Source organism: Arxiozyma heterogenica (assembly GCF_036370985.1).
Source record: "Arxiozyma heterogenica strain weizmannii chromosome Unknown scaffold_5, whole genome shotgun sequence".
In the NCBI taxonomy this organism is placed as follows: Eukaryota; Fungi; Ascomycota; class Saccharomycetes; order Saccharomycetales; family Saccharomycetaceae; genus Arxiozyma; species Arxiozyma heterogenica.
The window spans coordinates 1,032,118-1,046,983 of record NW_027042658.1 but is presented as its reverse complement, the minus strand read 5'-3'; the positions used below and the strand labels follow the sequence as shown (position 1 = coordinate 1,046,983).

At 28.2% G+C, this 14,866-nt stretch overlaps 7 protein-coding genes and 1 non-coding gene across 8 annotated transcripts; 5 read left to right on the top strand and 3 right to left on the bottom strand.

Annotated features, from left to right (window-relative positions):
- Positions 1-67: 67 nt before the first annotated feature.
- Positions 68-898, top strand: COQ9 (ubiquinone biosynthesis protein COQ9; the record flags this gene model as incomplete). Its single annotated transcript, XM_064860770.1, has 1 exon — positions 68-898. One exon carries the CDS (start codon positions 68-70, stop codon positions 896-898), a length of 831 nt encoding a protein of 276 aa, XP_064717787.1.
- Positions 899-1,114: 216 nt separating this feature from the next.
- On the bottom strand, positions 1,115-1,435 carry YKE2 (tubulin-binding prefolding complex subunit YKE2; the record flags this gene model as incomplete). The annotated part of the gene is made up of 1 exon (XM_064860769.1): positions 1,115-1,435. One exon carries the CDS (start codon positions 1,433-1,435, stop codon positions 1,115-1,117), a length of 321 nt encoding a protein of 106 aa, XP_064717786.1.
- An 865-nt stretch (positions 1,436-2,300) lies between these two features.
- PBA1 (Pba1p) lies at positions 2,301-3,050 on the top strand (the record flags this gene model as incomplete). Its single annotated transcript, XM_064860768.1, has 1 exon — positions 2,301-3,050. One exon carries the CDS (start codon positions 2,301-2,303, stop codon positions 3,048-3,050), a length of 750 nt encoding a protein of 249 aa, XP_064717785.1.
- Positions 3,051-5,685: 2,635 nt separating this feature from the next.
- On the top strand, positions 5,686-5,761 carry PWA37_004275. The gene has a single exon. It is a non-coding gene; the product is annotated as a tRNA-Ile (tRNA).
- Positions 5,762-6,947: 1,186 nt separating this feature from the next.
- DSC2 (Dsc2p) lies at positions 6,948-8,021 on the bottom strand (the record flags this gene model as incomplete). Its single annotated transcript, XM_064860767.1, has 1 exon — positions 6,948-8,021. The coding sequence occupies one exon, from the start codon at positions 8,019-8,021 to the stop codon at positions 6,948-6,950; it is 1,074 nt and encodes a 357-aa protein (XP_064717784.1).
- Positions 8,022-8,595: 574 nt separating this feature from the next.
- On the top strand, positions 8,596-10,440 carry PEX8 (Pex8p; the record flags this gene model as incomplete). The annotated part of the gene is made up of 1 exon (XM_064860766.1): positions 8,596-10,440. One exon carries the CDS (start codon positions 8,596-8,598, stop codon positions 10,438-10,440), a length of 1,845 nt encoding a protein of 614 aa, XP_064717783.1.
- A 1,325-nt stretch (positions 10,441-11,765) lies between these two features.
- On the top strand, positions 11,766-12,479 carry PRP38 (U4/U6-U5 snRNP complex subunit PRP38; the record flags this gene model as incomplete). The annotated part of the gene is made up of 1 exon (XM_064860765.1): positions 11,766-12,479. The coding sequence occupies one exon, from the start codon at positions 11,766-11,768 to the stop codon at positions 12,477-12,479; it is 714 nt and encodes a 237-aa protein (XP_064717782.1).
- Positions 12,480-12,981: 502 nt separating this feature from the next.
- Positions 12,982-14,580, bottom strand: UPF3 (Upf3p; the record flags this gene model as incomplete). Its single annotated transcript, XM_064860764.1, has 1 exon — positions 12,982-14,580. The coding sequence occupies one exon, from the start codon at positions 14,578-14,580 to the stop codon at positions 12,982-12,984; it is 1,599 nt and encodes a 532-aa protein (XP_064717781.1).
- Between the last annotated feature and the right edge of the window lie 286 nt (positions 14,581-14,866).

Sequence of the window (14,866 nt, the reverse complement as noted above, 5' to 3'; positions counted from 1 at the left end):
AAGGACCAAGTAATTTAGAAGAAAATAATTGGTTTATAAAGGAAAGAAAAGCGAAAAAGACAAAAAAATGACTATAGTTAGATATTTAGTCCCCCGTTTAAATGGTTCTATTAAGTTCTGGAAACCGTTTTCAAACTTAGGTTTTCTTAGGTATTATCATCCTTTATCCTCAGAATATGATCAACAAGATACTCTACTTGAACCATTGACATACAAAATGGGCTCTATTCAATCAAAAGTTTTATCTTATTGTTTGAAAGAGAAAGTTCCAAAGTATGGGTTCACTGAAAAAGCACTAGTGTCTTCAATCAATGATTTAGGTTATGACTCTAGCATGCTGAGTGTAATTGGTAGTTCCAATTCTCCATCCATCTTCCATTCATCAACAGCTGTTATGGAATTATTGAAATATAATTTAGTGACCAAAAGATATAATATGATCGATCCCAATTTACGCCAAGGATTAATTAACAAGAATGATATACCCAGTTTAGAGACTCTTTTATTAAGAAGATTAGAAATGGATAAACAATTGGGTTCCAAAACATTAACTGAACTTATGGCAAAATTATCTATACCAAGCCAATTACTATTAGAAATAGTATTGCCAGAATTATTTAGATTAGCAGATGATATGATTTATTTTTCAAATGAAAAGGACCATACGGATATTGCTTGGTACACAAAAAGATTAGGTGTGAGTTTAACGTACGTTTCAAGTAAGTTATTTATGAGTCAGGATAAATCGAATAATTATGAGGATACAATGGATTTTGCGAAATGGAAATTAAATAAAGTTATGAAATTAGGTGATTATTATAATAATATCGAAGAATATGCTTGGTATACTGTTATGACATCGTATAATTTAATTAAATCCCAATTCTCAAAATATTGATTAGACTGACACTCTTAAAACTGTATAAATATATGATATTATATGATATAATGTTAGATGGTACACCATGGTATAAGTCTCTTTTTTATTTTAATTTATTCCACCATAACATACTATCAATATTATATCCTTTATTTTTGAATTAATGTTATTTTTTTATATACCACTATGTAAATAGTTTAAATAATCAATTCAAGTATATATATATATATATAACTATGATTGACGAGATTGAACCAATTGTGACCTAGCCTTTTCCAGTTCTTCTTGTTTTGTCTTTATATTATTCTCACATCTTTCAATCTCTTGATTGATAAATTCTAATCTCTTTTGCACATTCATGTTAGCTTCACTTGTCTCTACTGGCAACAATACATTCCCAGTCAATTTATATATCTTTGAATCATCCTTCAATGAATTAAATTCCTCTTGAACAATCTTGTTTTCTTGCAACTGCGTCTCTAATTTCTGTCTCGCAAGAATAAAGTCTTCCAATTCACTTTGAATTTTCTGATATTTAGCAGTAATCTCAGACATTATCTTTTATGTTTATATTATGGCCTCCTGTTTTTTTTGTTATCACTCAATTTACTCTTATTTTCAGTCAATTGAACAAAACTATGGAACGGTAGTTGTTATTATCTTTCAGGTAGATTCCTTGTATTCCTACTAATAGTTGTGTTATCACCAATTCTGATTAACCGTATTCAACTGAAATAAAGTTTTTAAGAATCAACCCTACTTTTTCTAGATTTAATTTTTTCATTGAAAAATAAAGGTGGAAATATGCTGGTGAATAATAACATATAGATATATATCCATCCTTCACACACAAACACACACATACATATGTATATATATACATGTAAACATACGCATAAAAGAAAGAATATACCAAACATATATCGATATACATAAACATATATTCAAAGAGCAAAATTGTGTGTTAGGTTTTCGATTAGAACAGCTTATCTTTTAGTTTATATAAATTTAAAAAAGGAAAAGAACAACTTCTATTACAAATCCTACATTCCAATAATTATGTTAGTATGTATCTTCATTAACTTTTTATTTCCCCCCTGATTATTTAGATCATACAAACATTATTTTAAAACTGTTTAAAATTCAATTTTTTTTATTAGTATTATTTAGAATACTAACAATTATATATATTCATGGAATTGTAAGTGTGTATGTGTTGCATACTTACATATGTAAATATACTATCTATTACTATTAGTTCAAACAATGGAGTGACTTTGTCCAACCAAGACATGAATTAGATTCCCCAATAATAACATCCAATGATGAATCTTTACAAAAATCACCATTACCCTCTATTGTAATTGCAAGTGATCTCGATTTTAATAAGTACCAAAAAATAGTTTTGACTACGAAAGTTATGAACCCCTTATTTCATTCAATAAAGTCGATTAGAAGTAAAATTGTCGGTTATATTGAAAGCTCATTGACCATTCCCAAAGAATTATTATCAAAAACAAATGATTTTAGTAGAAATTTAAATCAGAATGTTAATACATTAGCACATTCTTGGGATTATAATGAAAATTTTCCAAACCAATTTGATCCAGATCTAGACGAAACTAATGGAACAACAAAGCAGGATAAACTTGTCCAATTTAAATTCCCGATTGTTGAATTATCAAATGATTATTCCAATAATGATTTCAATACAATATTATTAATTTCGATAGGGGAAAATCTTCTTAAATTTTCCCCTATCTTTTCCAATGTCATTGCTCAAGAATTGATTAGCAAGCTTTCAAATTATTCAAATGAAATAATTATCATTGGTACATCAGATAAAATATATCAGTACAGAGCAATATCTTTAAGTTCTTGTACTTTACAGCTACCTGAGTTTCTTACAGGTGTCTGTGCAAGTCTAATCCATTATTTGATAAATCTTAATATGAATAATTTTAAAGGACATTTTGTGCCGAGTGAAGGTCCTACAGGTTTCGAAAAATTATCAATTACATCAATGGATACACTAATTGATATTTCTATTAATGAATTGATTTCAACTATAGAAACTGAATTGGATATCAAGAACTATAGAGATGAGTGTCACCGTAATTGGAAACTTGATGGTGCTGCTATGAGCACCCAGTCCGGCCTATATATTTAACATACCCTCATTATAAATGCATATATATGATGTAAGCGGTTTCAATTAAAGTAGTTTTTTTCTTTTCTACTGATATTATTAGCACAACAATCGTAATAGTGATGTAAAAAGTAGTTCCAACTAAGTAGATGAGTAAATAAACGTAAACAAAAAAAACAAATTAAGAAAGAGAAAGGAAAAAATATATACTCACTCACAATTAACTGACAAGTAAACAAACGTCACCTTGACGATAATGTGCTTTTTTGCTTCCTTGTAAATAAATTCGTTTATTTACAATAGATAGTTAAATTGTAATAACTCATTTTCTTTACATAAGCTACTAAGAAATAAAAATATTAAAACAATTAAATATCTGTATATTTAAATATATAACCTTCAAATATAAATATTGTAAAACATCCTTTTTATATGATATAGAAGTACATTGTGTATGTATGACCTATTATAGATCAATATTTCAATTTTGTTAATTAGTATAAGTATAAGCTGCTGAGAATTAGCGCTTGTAGTAATTAGGTATATAGTAAACATTCTCAATATTATATTAGATAGATATAATGTACAAAGTCATGATAAAGTTTTTCACTTATTTTATTTATATATAATATGCAAGGATGATTATAAAAGATGAACAAGGAAAGGAACATGATATGAAAAAATGTTGGCTTTATATATTTTCATATCTGGCCTATCTCGTCTACGTACAGCACCAAATTGTCGATAAGGTTTGTTTACATCTACTGATAAGCAAAAGATACATTCTCCACTTTTTGCTTGTCAATTAATGTTTCCTAAAATCTAATTGGTCTATTATTTATTCTAGAACGTTCGATTTCAGCAATTATACTCTTTTTCGTGGAAATCTAAGAATGGCATAGCAATAAATAAATCAAATTTCATTAATAAAAATCTAGAAAGAATTAACATCGAAAGAAACTATGTTCTAATTTTGTGCTTGTCTTGCACATTTTTGAATTTATAAACAATAAATGTCGACTAAACAACAAAATTTACATCTAATATCCAAAAGAAGATTGTCGTAATATGGAGTGGTCAAATTTTTTTGTATGTTTCGGGGAAGCACTAATAGTATCAACAAATATTCAAATAGTCGAGACAGTAATTAATATAGCCGATAGTATTATTACTAAAAATGGCCTTATATATCGAGTGGCTTATGTCGAGCCTATATACTTATTCGAAGTCACTTGTCTTGTTGTTCTATTTATCTTTATATTTAATATATGAATTATCCACAAGAAAAAGTTATGGAAGATGGTTCTTTATCTCCAGAAAACGTTGTACTTTTATATGTTTTCTGGGGCTCAATCAATTATTTAGATTGATACATTAATAAGCTTAGTGATTCAAACCCTAATATTTATTATAATAATTCAGGTGCACTAATTTAGTAATAACTGTGTGACTTATTAAAACAATAGATACTTCTAGATTCACTTAAAATCTTATATAATCTTGATGGTAATAAACTTTCTAGTATAGAGCAGGAAATGTTGTAGAATAAAGAGGCAAAGCCACTGAGATTACGTAAGATTTTACCTGAATCTAAAGTGATCTATTGTGTTTTAAGTACAACGTGTCCATTGGCCACCTAATGTACAGCGTGTTCACATATCTTTGTTACTGCACCACCATAACATATTATGTTTATGTACACCGTGTTCATTATAGTTTCTACTACACCACCATAACCTATTGTCCTAAATGTTCTATGATCGTCGATTATATTATTGTAACTAATAATAAAGATATGGATTACTAATTCATTAATATATCAAGTTGAATAGTTGATCGAGTTCCAGAAAACATATAAAAGGACAACGTTTTCTAGAGCTTGATTGATTATTCAGATTTGTATATTAACGAGCTTAGTGATTCAAAGCCTAAATTTTATTACATTAATCTAGGTGCACTAGTGGATTAGAACTACACCCTAATTCTCTAATTATGGTAATTGTTATTATTCTATTCTACAACAGGAATGTGTTGTGGAATAGAATAGTTATAACCATCAAGATTACATAAGATCCTGAATGAATCTAGAACTATTTATTGTCTTAATAAGCCATACACGTGCTACAACATTAGATGCTGCATAATAAAGAGATTGGATTACATAAGATTTTGGCAAATCTAGAATTTATCTATTGTTTTAATAAGTCCCACGTGTATTACTAATCACCATGATTAGAGAATTGGGGTGCAGTTCTAATCCACTAGTGCACCTAAATTAATGTAATAAATTTTAGGGTGAATCAGTCAAGTCATTAATGTACTAATCTGAATAATCGATCGAGCTCCAAAAAACATATAAAAGGACAACGTTTTCTGGAGATAAAAGATCATCTTCCATAATCGTTTCTTGTAAATAATTTATATATTATATATGAACAAAAAAGAGAACAACAAGCAAGTAACAAGTTAAGTGACTTTGAATAAATATATTAGCTCGATATAAGCCGCTCAATATATAAGACCGTTTTAGTAATTATATTATCGCCTATAATTGATTACTGTCTCGATTACTTGAATGACTATTAATATTATTTGCGCTTCCCTGGAATACACAAAGAATTTCACCATACCATACTACAACATAATGCCGTACGAATGGTTCCTTGGCCCAGTTGGTTAAGGCACCGTGCTAATAACGCGGGGATCAGCGGTTCGATCCCGCTAGGAACCATTTATTTTGTTTTTTGTGATATATTGATATCATGTGGCACGACGTATAGGTATGATGTATTTTTGCACCGTATTATTGTGTACTAGAAAATCGCATTCTGTAAAAACATCAAGTTGTAAGGAACTTCTGATGGTATTTTGTAGACCATTGTAAAAAGTACTAGGCAATGTTATGGGTAAATGAAAAAAATAATTAACCTGATTTAACTAGTTCATTTCAGAATCTTTAGGTTTGCATTTGTGATCAAAACTAATGTTATCATAGATATATTATCCTAATATCACTGAAGATAATCTTGCTTAGTAACCTTTCTTTTTTTTTTCTCCTATTGATATCTTATATCTGCCAACACATATGAATCGTTATACAGTTCATTGTTTACATATCTTTTGTGGAAAAACCGAACAATTATTATCTATGTGATTTATTTAATTAAAATAGGTATATTTCTTTTGGTACATTTCTTTTTATTACAGATTCTAATTTTTTAGTTCTATCAATTATTCAAGAATAGATTAACACTTTAAAACCAAACTCTTTTAGTTGATTGAATGAACAAATATTCTCTTTGTATAATAGGAGAATACTTTTGTCTTTTGCCTCTTATATGAAAATATTATTAAAAGTATAATAATAATAATTATTATTTCTAACTGAAGTTATAAATCGAAATATCACCCTATCTTGTAGGTTTCTACATAATTATTAATTGTACCCATAACATGAAAAGAGAAGCCCTAGAAGCCAGTTATTCTTCTTTTTATATGCTTACGCAATTAAGGAATAATCTATTCTTTTCTTATTTCCCATTTTGTTTAATACATACCCATCTTAACTTTTTTTTTTTTTGCCAACTTATATAAAGATTTTGTAAAGTTTAGTCCACCTTTTATCCTTTATGTGAAAATAAAGCAAGATTAAGAAATTTTTAATACTAATAAATGTAGCACTAACATCAATAAACATCATAGCATATAAACATATATATGTTAAAATATATATATAAGCATGTGCTTTCTCAATTTAAACAATATACTACAGGCATATTTTTACTTTGCATACACCATTTTTAATCTATAAAAGATATATTCTTGATTAATAGAATAGTATCAAACCTTAATGCCCTTATCTTCTTTATTATTTTTTTTTTGAAGAGAAAAGGAAAGCTATTTGTTCATTTTATTATTTTACCTTCTAAATACATCTAAAAATTGTTGACGTAGGGGGCGTACAGGTTCATCTCCGACTTGATCATCATTTTCTTCAAATTGGTTATTAATGCCATTATCCAATCTATTATTATTATTATTATTATTATTATTAGTGGTAATAGTAGTAGTATTGTTATTATTACTGGGGAAACTTGTTGTTGATGCACTGTTATTTATATTCATTAAGGAGTCTTCAAAATTATTGCCATATTCTTCCTCACTTATCAAATTTTGTTCCTGGGCTAACACTGTTTCATTAGAATTTTGTGTTCGAATATTTTGATTTATTCTAGATTTATTCTCTAATACATGTCCCATAAAAGGTATTCTCCAATGATCTAAGCCTAAAAATATTTTTTTATCAATCAGAACACCTGTGATCCAACTGATGAATCCAACAAATAGACCAATTACTCCGTTATTTAAAACAAACAATATAATCAATACATCAATAATAAATTGATCGGATAATGTCAACAATATTTTCTTTCTATTTGGAATTACGTCTCTTTCACTAGACTCAGAATTTGATGTACCCATACTAGTTCCTTTCCCCCAGATATTAATAGGTGGTGCAAAAAGCAAAATTTGAAAATAGTAAATCTTTGGTGTATACTGTTTATAAAAGTGGTATAATCCTAGCATTAATGGTAGTGGACCAGAAGGTAACCTATTCCAAAGTTTGACTCCGAATAGATTTGGAATAAATATATTAGTCATCATATTCAAAAGAAGGATAATTACCGTGGTATGGCACCACAATAATGATAATAGATTTAAATATTTATAAGAACCAAACAATCTTTCCAAATGTCTAAAGTTGTACCATATTAAAACCAATAGTATTACATCACTCTCATTAACACATGACAATTGAAATGTTAAGTATCGGTAGTACTGATGATACTCACTGATAAACGGATTAAAATATAATAAAAAAATATATTTTATATCTGTAACTGCCGCAATCACAGGGACAACCACTGTGGTAATCATACAAAAACGTGTTATTGGATAGTCATTTAATCCAACAGGTGCCTCCAGAGACATATTTCTTTTATGTACCTTGATACTAGTGTATAATTGAAAAATTGCGTTCCAAGTTTATGTATAAGTATATTTATTAAATGATTAAAAAATCTCACTTATATGGTTTCAAAATGGCATCTACTAATCTCAAGGCCGTTCCTAGAGTCCCACTTTACCCAAGTAATAGCATGGCCTTGTACACTTATGTGGTGACTACAACATACAAGTCGTGCTTATGACACCTAATAAGTAAATCAGTAGAATATATAAAAAGGGAGTATCCCACTTCTTATGTGTTTTTAATTTTTCCACAAAAGAAGAAAACTGCAAAGTTTAAACCCTAATATAAACCCTAACGCTCTGTCTAAGATGTCTTAATCATAATTTGTCGATAATCAAGAAGAAGAAAAAAAAGAAGAAGAAGAAGGCATATAATACATACTATAAGGGTGAGTATTGATGTTTGTGTAAGGGCTGGTGCAGAGGCAAAAGGGTAACAAAAGAAGGTCCAGTTTATTAGTTTGAATGATATCGTCTGGGGAACAAAAGGTGATAAATTTGCTTAAACTTTAAAACCGTTGTTCTCTCTAATATAATGACTGCTAATGATATCGACTATTTAATTAATATTTTACATAAGAAAGATATACAATTTGATAAAAAGGACAAAGACAATATATTAAATAATCTGGTTTATTATGTCCCTAGAATCAGAGATGCTCCACAATTAGAACTACTCATATCCAGTCTTTTCCATGTGGAAAATGTCACTTTGCTAAACGATCCTTTCCAATTACAAGAGACTGTTCAATCAATCTTTTTGTCAAAGCTTTCGATCTCGGAACCAACCGTTTCGATCTCTACGTTTTACAAAATATGGGATTCTGTTATCGACAATATGAATAATAGATGGACTCTCTCAACCTTGGCGATGTTAAGTGGGATCCTTATTACAGAAAACGTATATGAATCTCTTCAAAATAGATTCTATATGGATGATCAAAGAAATACACAAAAGTTATATAAAAAATGGAGAGAAACATATTTTATACCCATTATCGTTCATACATTAAATTCCTTCCTTAAAATGTCCAATACAAATAAAAGTATTACACAAAATACGGATCTTATAGATTATTTGGTAAATTTATATTCTACAGTGACTTATTTCATGAATTTTAAAAGTAATAACAGAATTTTGCCTTGGAACTTGATAACAGAATCTTCGATTAGTATAATAATCAAATATATGACAAATGCTTCCAAATATCCGGCCTTTCTCAATAAAAGGATAAATTGTATTGCATTAAATCTACAGAATTGTATACCCCATACAGATGTAAAGTTGATTAGACAGGTACTGAGAGATTTGAATTATCAATGTAAAGTATTATCTCACAATCAACAATACGGTGATACACCAAACATATCATATTCTAATCGTTTCTTTTCTAATATTTTACTTACTTTGACATTAACATTTAAATCAATATTAACATCTAAGACAAATATTTTGAACAATGAAAATTCATTAGATAAAGATGATATCCTCATACAATTATTGGAATCTTTATTTTATTTACATTTCATTACATTAGATTTTGGGATAATAGGTTTCCAAAGTTATGAAATAGTTTACAATATTTTATGTTTAGAAATAATAAAAATCTGTAATAATCACCCTTCAAAACAATATTTTAATTTAATTCTGCAAAAATTATTGAGATGTAATCCAAGGAACGTAAAATATCCTAATAAAGTTTATGATTCCAAGATAATTTTCATTTTAGATTTCATTAAAAATACAATAACTGCAATTTGTTCATCTAATGTAAAATTGGCTATACAATCAGTAATTGAACCAACAATTTTGAATAATACTTTGAATTCTCCATATATAGATATAAGAGAAGTATCACACTCAGTAATTATTCATTTGTTATCAATGATGACAACAGATTCGGATGTACGACAATGGCAATTATCCAATATCTTACCGTATGCAAACCAGTCCTTTGATCAATACATTGAGAATTTACTTACAGAAGAACAGCTATATATTATTGCACAAAGGATTGGTGGCTATGTTCAATTATTATCCATATATAAACATGATTTTCAAAGAGAATGGTTACATAACATATATCGAAGACTGATAAACTTAACTGTAAATAGTAATATTACAAAGATAAAAATGATTCAATTACAGACTACATTAATAAAATGTATTATTTATCAAATACCTTACATTAATGCAAAATATTTAAAGAATTGGTTAGAGAATATTGATGAACTTTCAAAAACATTACTTTTTGACAAATACCATTATAGTGAGATAATAGATACATTATGGGATGTAATAAGTGAATCAAAATCTGATATTGCCATTAAATGGTGGTATTCAAGAAAAAATAGTAGCGTTGTACAGTCTTACCTGTAGGATATTCCTGGAATTGCAGAAATATGATGTATTCATAGAACATAACCTGAGCTATTTCTATCAAGATATTTTGAATATCATGGATCATCTACATTCATATTCTTTATTATTCTTTAATTAATATTTATTGCCATTAATATTTTGTACCATGACTTATGACTAGATGACATTGTATGTTAGACCCTAAGTATGCTTGTCTTATATACCTGTGATTTTTATATATAATTTAACAAAAAATAGAAAACAGATATCAATAGGAAATAAAAGTTTAAATAGTATTCAGTCATTCTTGTAAGTAAATATTCTTATATAATGAATAATGATCTAGTAATGAAACTATGTAAAAATAGGTACATTGTTGACTTTTCTTTTAAATCTCCCAGCTAAATATCCTCTTTGAAGAACAGATGCTAAACGGTCCAAGTAACATAAACTAAGACTATAAAATAACAAGATCTTTTACAAAATGAATATATACAGACCAATCGCAAAAACAAGGTATTCTGGAATGAGATATATTAACCAATGAGATTTTAATAGTTACTAAACAAAAAAATGCTAGGATTTTATCGTCTAAACATCATTAAACGTCGATAGAACGTTTTTGCTAATCTTTTTACCATTTGTAGAGGAAAACAATATAATATATACATATACATATACACATATATATTGTTTTGGATTATGGAACCTTACAGAAAAAAAAATATTTTTACATCAATAGACTCTAAGTTCATTTGTCAAACAACAAACAGTATCACTGACAAGAATGTATTTTGTACATCTTAGAGGAATAGAGATCATTATTAAAGCTTCTTATTACTGTTGCTCTTGCTAAAGAATGTGTCATAATTATCGACAATATAAATTATAAGTAAAGATACATCTACCTCTTGCAGAAAAAAAATTTTTTAATCAGGATATTTTCTTGGAATATTTTGGTTTGTGCAATTCCGTCCAAATCTTCTGCTTAAAAGGCATTATCCCGAAAAAAAAATAAATAAACATAAGAAATATTGTTCAATTTGATCTGATCCACTTCTTACGTAACTTCAGTATAACATTAACCCACTTCAGGCCATATTCTAATTGATTTCGGTGGAAAAAAAAGAAGTATATTGATCAATATTCGTAATAATAATAGGAATAAAACAGTCAGAAATTCCACAACATTTCTTTAAACTGAACAGAAAAAAAAGAAAATATGAAATAAAAGACTAACATTGCATCTAGACATCACATTATATGCACTTTAGGTCAATATCTACCACATCATTTATAAGTTATAAGGTACGGAATAAGAAAAAAAAGAACGATAACAAACAATGTCTTCTACATCATACGAATTCCAGGTAGAAAGTTTCTTATCTAATAAGGAATTAAACAATCAATCAGTATCCTTAGTTATTCCGAGGATTACAAGAGATAGAATACATAACATGCTATATTATAAAGTCAATTTAACTGCTAGTTCATTGAGAGGTGATACAATATTAGAATTATCTAAAATAATGATTAGAGATTTAGGAACTTTAAAGGGGCATTCTATTAATATAGTCCATATGTTAGGTGGTGTTGAATTTAAATGTTTGTTAATGAAACTAATAGAAATAAGGCCGACAATAGATCAATTATTTGCTATTTTTCAATTAGCTAAGTACCAAAATAATAATACAAAGTATGATTCATTTGATGATAAATATATTATTGCTTTGTTGTTAGTCTATATTAGAGTACAATATTTTTTTCTTAGAATAGATGACCCAAGAGCGATAAAATTTCATAAATTATTTAAAAATTTTATAAATGATTTCAGAAAATTAAAATGTATGGATTTTGAAGCTGATTGTTGGTCTCAATCACAAAATATAACTGTATCAATAAAACATATGGACGAACTTGTTGACTATTTAGTAACCGAAAATCAAATATGGGGGATTCCACTTGGATCATGTCGATGGTGCAATATTTTTGTCGAAGAAAGTGATACAGATTCTAGCTTAGATTCTAGTTCAAGTTCTGAAAGTGACTTTGACTAACTCGATTTCAAACAGGCATAGATGACCCTAATCAGAATATGATAAAAGCAAATAGATTTTAAAAGAAAGACCATGAACTTTTAGTTATATTTTATGAACAATAGTCCTTCTAGTATGGCTCTAAAGAATGAAAAGAAAAAATGATACTATTAAGTTCATCCAAAAGAAACATTCATCAAAATTGCCTTCACAATGATATAGAAACTATAAATCTGTTTCGAACTAAAGTTCATACAAATATATATATATAAATGTATACATACATACTCAAGCATATGATGCAAGGGATTCATTACAATTGGTTTTTTTTATGTAATATTCAGCCCTAAACGGATAATTCTTGAAAGGATTTTCCACTTTTTATTCTCAATTAAATCGCTCTTTCATCACTCTTTGCTTTAAATAAACAACAAAAATAAGTAAAACTCCTTTAATTAAAAAGAGTAAACCAATTAAAAAAGAGCAGCAATATCTATTAAAAACCGTCCTTTTTGTCAATTACTTAAATAACATTTTCTCTTTTAAGAAGAGTTACCTGTGATGAATTTATCTTTGGTGTGTTGCTAATCGAAGCGGGAACAAAAGGTTGACTATTAATATTAAATTTGGAACTTATAACACCATTGTTTTGCGGAATCTTTACTTCTTCTTTTTCTTTTTCTTTCTCCTTCTCCTTCTCCTTCTCTTTCTGTCTTTGTAATCTCATTCTCTTTTGTAATTCTTTCTTACCTGCCGCTTCTAAAATCACTATATTATTATTCTTACTCTCCTTCTTGTTTTGCTTTTCCAATCCATGCTTCGAATGAAGATTATCTTCTGAACCATTGGATGAATTCTTTGCCTTTGCCTTTTTCTTTCTTCTTTTCCCTTTCTTTGCAGAACTCTGACCGTCTAATAAATCATTTTTCTTCTTCTTCTTATTTTTATCCTTATTCTTTTTCTTCTTCTTTTTATCCTTTTTCAAAGCCCCAGCTAATTCAATTAATGCATTCTCTCTCTTCTTTTCAATCCCATCGTTGACTCTTTTCTGTTTAATCAATTCTTTATTTAAAGGTCTCAATAAACTGATGGACCCATCAAGTAAATAATCTGAATCCTTTGTAGTCTCCAAGATAGATAAAGATTTCAAAAAAGTTTGATATATTTTATCATTACTTAAAGTACCTTCTAAAGATTTCCCATTATTACTATTTTTATTAATTGATTTCAAATTTTTGGGAATAGTTTCATCTAAATTTTTAATATCTGCCTCAACATCCCTGTCTCTCGATAAATTCTTCACATATGAAGTCATTCTAATCCTTGGTTTCATTGCAGTATCTCTATCGTCAACAAATACAATATTAGAAATATTCTCAGTAAAAGTAACTAGTTGTTTCATATTTGAAGATGTGAAATAAGCTCTTGAGTACGTCGGTTCATTGAAAGCTTTTATAGAATAATGACCCTGGACAAAGTAATAATCCACAATTTGATATTCTTTAACAAAATTTTCATTATGCAACGCCTTTTTAATTTCATTTATAAAGGAAATCTCACCTAGATTTGGTGGTAATAGTCTTACAACAATTCTAAACTGTATTTTACCTGAATCTTTATTTCTGTTTCTCCTCCTCCTCCGATTACTATTATTTCTTGAATTTTTTTTACTTGTATTACCATAAGATTTTGCCTTCGATCTTGATTTTGATTTCATTACTAAATTTTTATTTGATTCATCTTGAAACTGTTTATTATTCTTATCTTGTGTGTCTTTTTTTTTTTGATCATTTAAAGATCGTCTTTTATCATTACTACTATGGCTGTTATTATTACTCTGTTTCTTTCTTTTCTTATTATCTAGATCTTTACTATTTTTACTCTTTGTGGGATTAGTATCCTTTTTCTTATTTCTAATCTTTGTAGTACCAGTCTTTTTATTCGCATTACCGTTAGCAGTCATTTGGGAACCCTTTTCCAAAGAAACACTATCTTGCTCACGATCTTTTTTACCCTCACTAGATTTAGAATTACGATTCTGCTGTGAATTCTTCATGGTAGAATTTTTAGATGTATTTGCTGACTTCAGATTGTCATTGCTGCTGTTGGTATTGTTTTCCATTATTATTAGGCCATTGAAAACGTATAAAGTCACAAAATAACTTAAAACAAAAAAAGGCAAAGGTACTAGTAGACCAGTCTAATACACAATCTTCTCGAGGTTCTTTGTGTGACTATTGATTCCATCTAACTGCCCTCTCTTTCTTTATGTCACTGTCACAATCAAATGTTCATTGTTAGTGTCCCAAAATATTCTCTTGCTAGTTTTTAATCTTTATATTTTGAAAAAAAAAAATTTTTGTTCAAAAAAACTCTGACAGGGTGGATGGGTTTTAAGCTAATTCTTT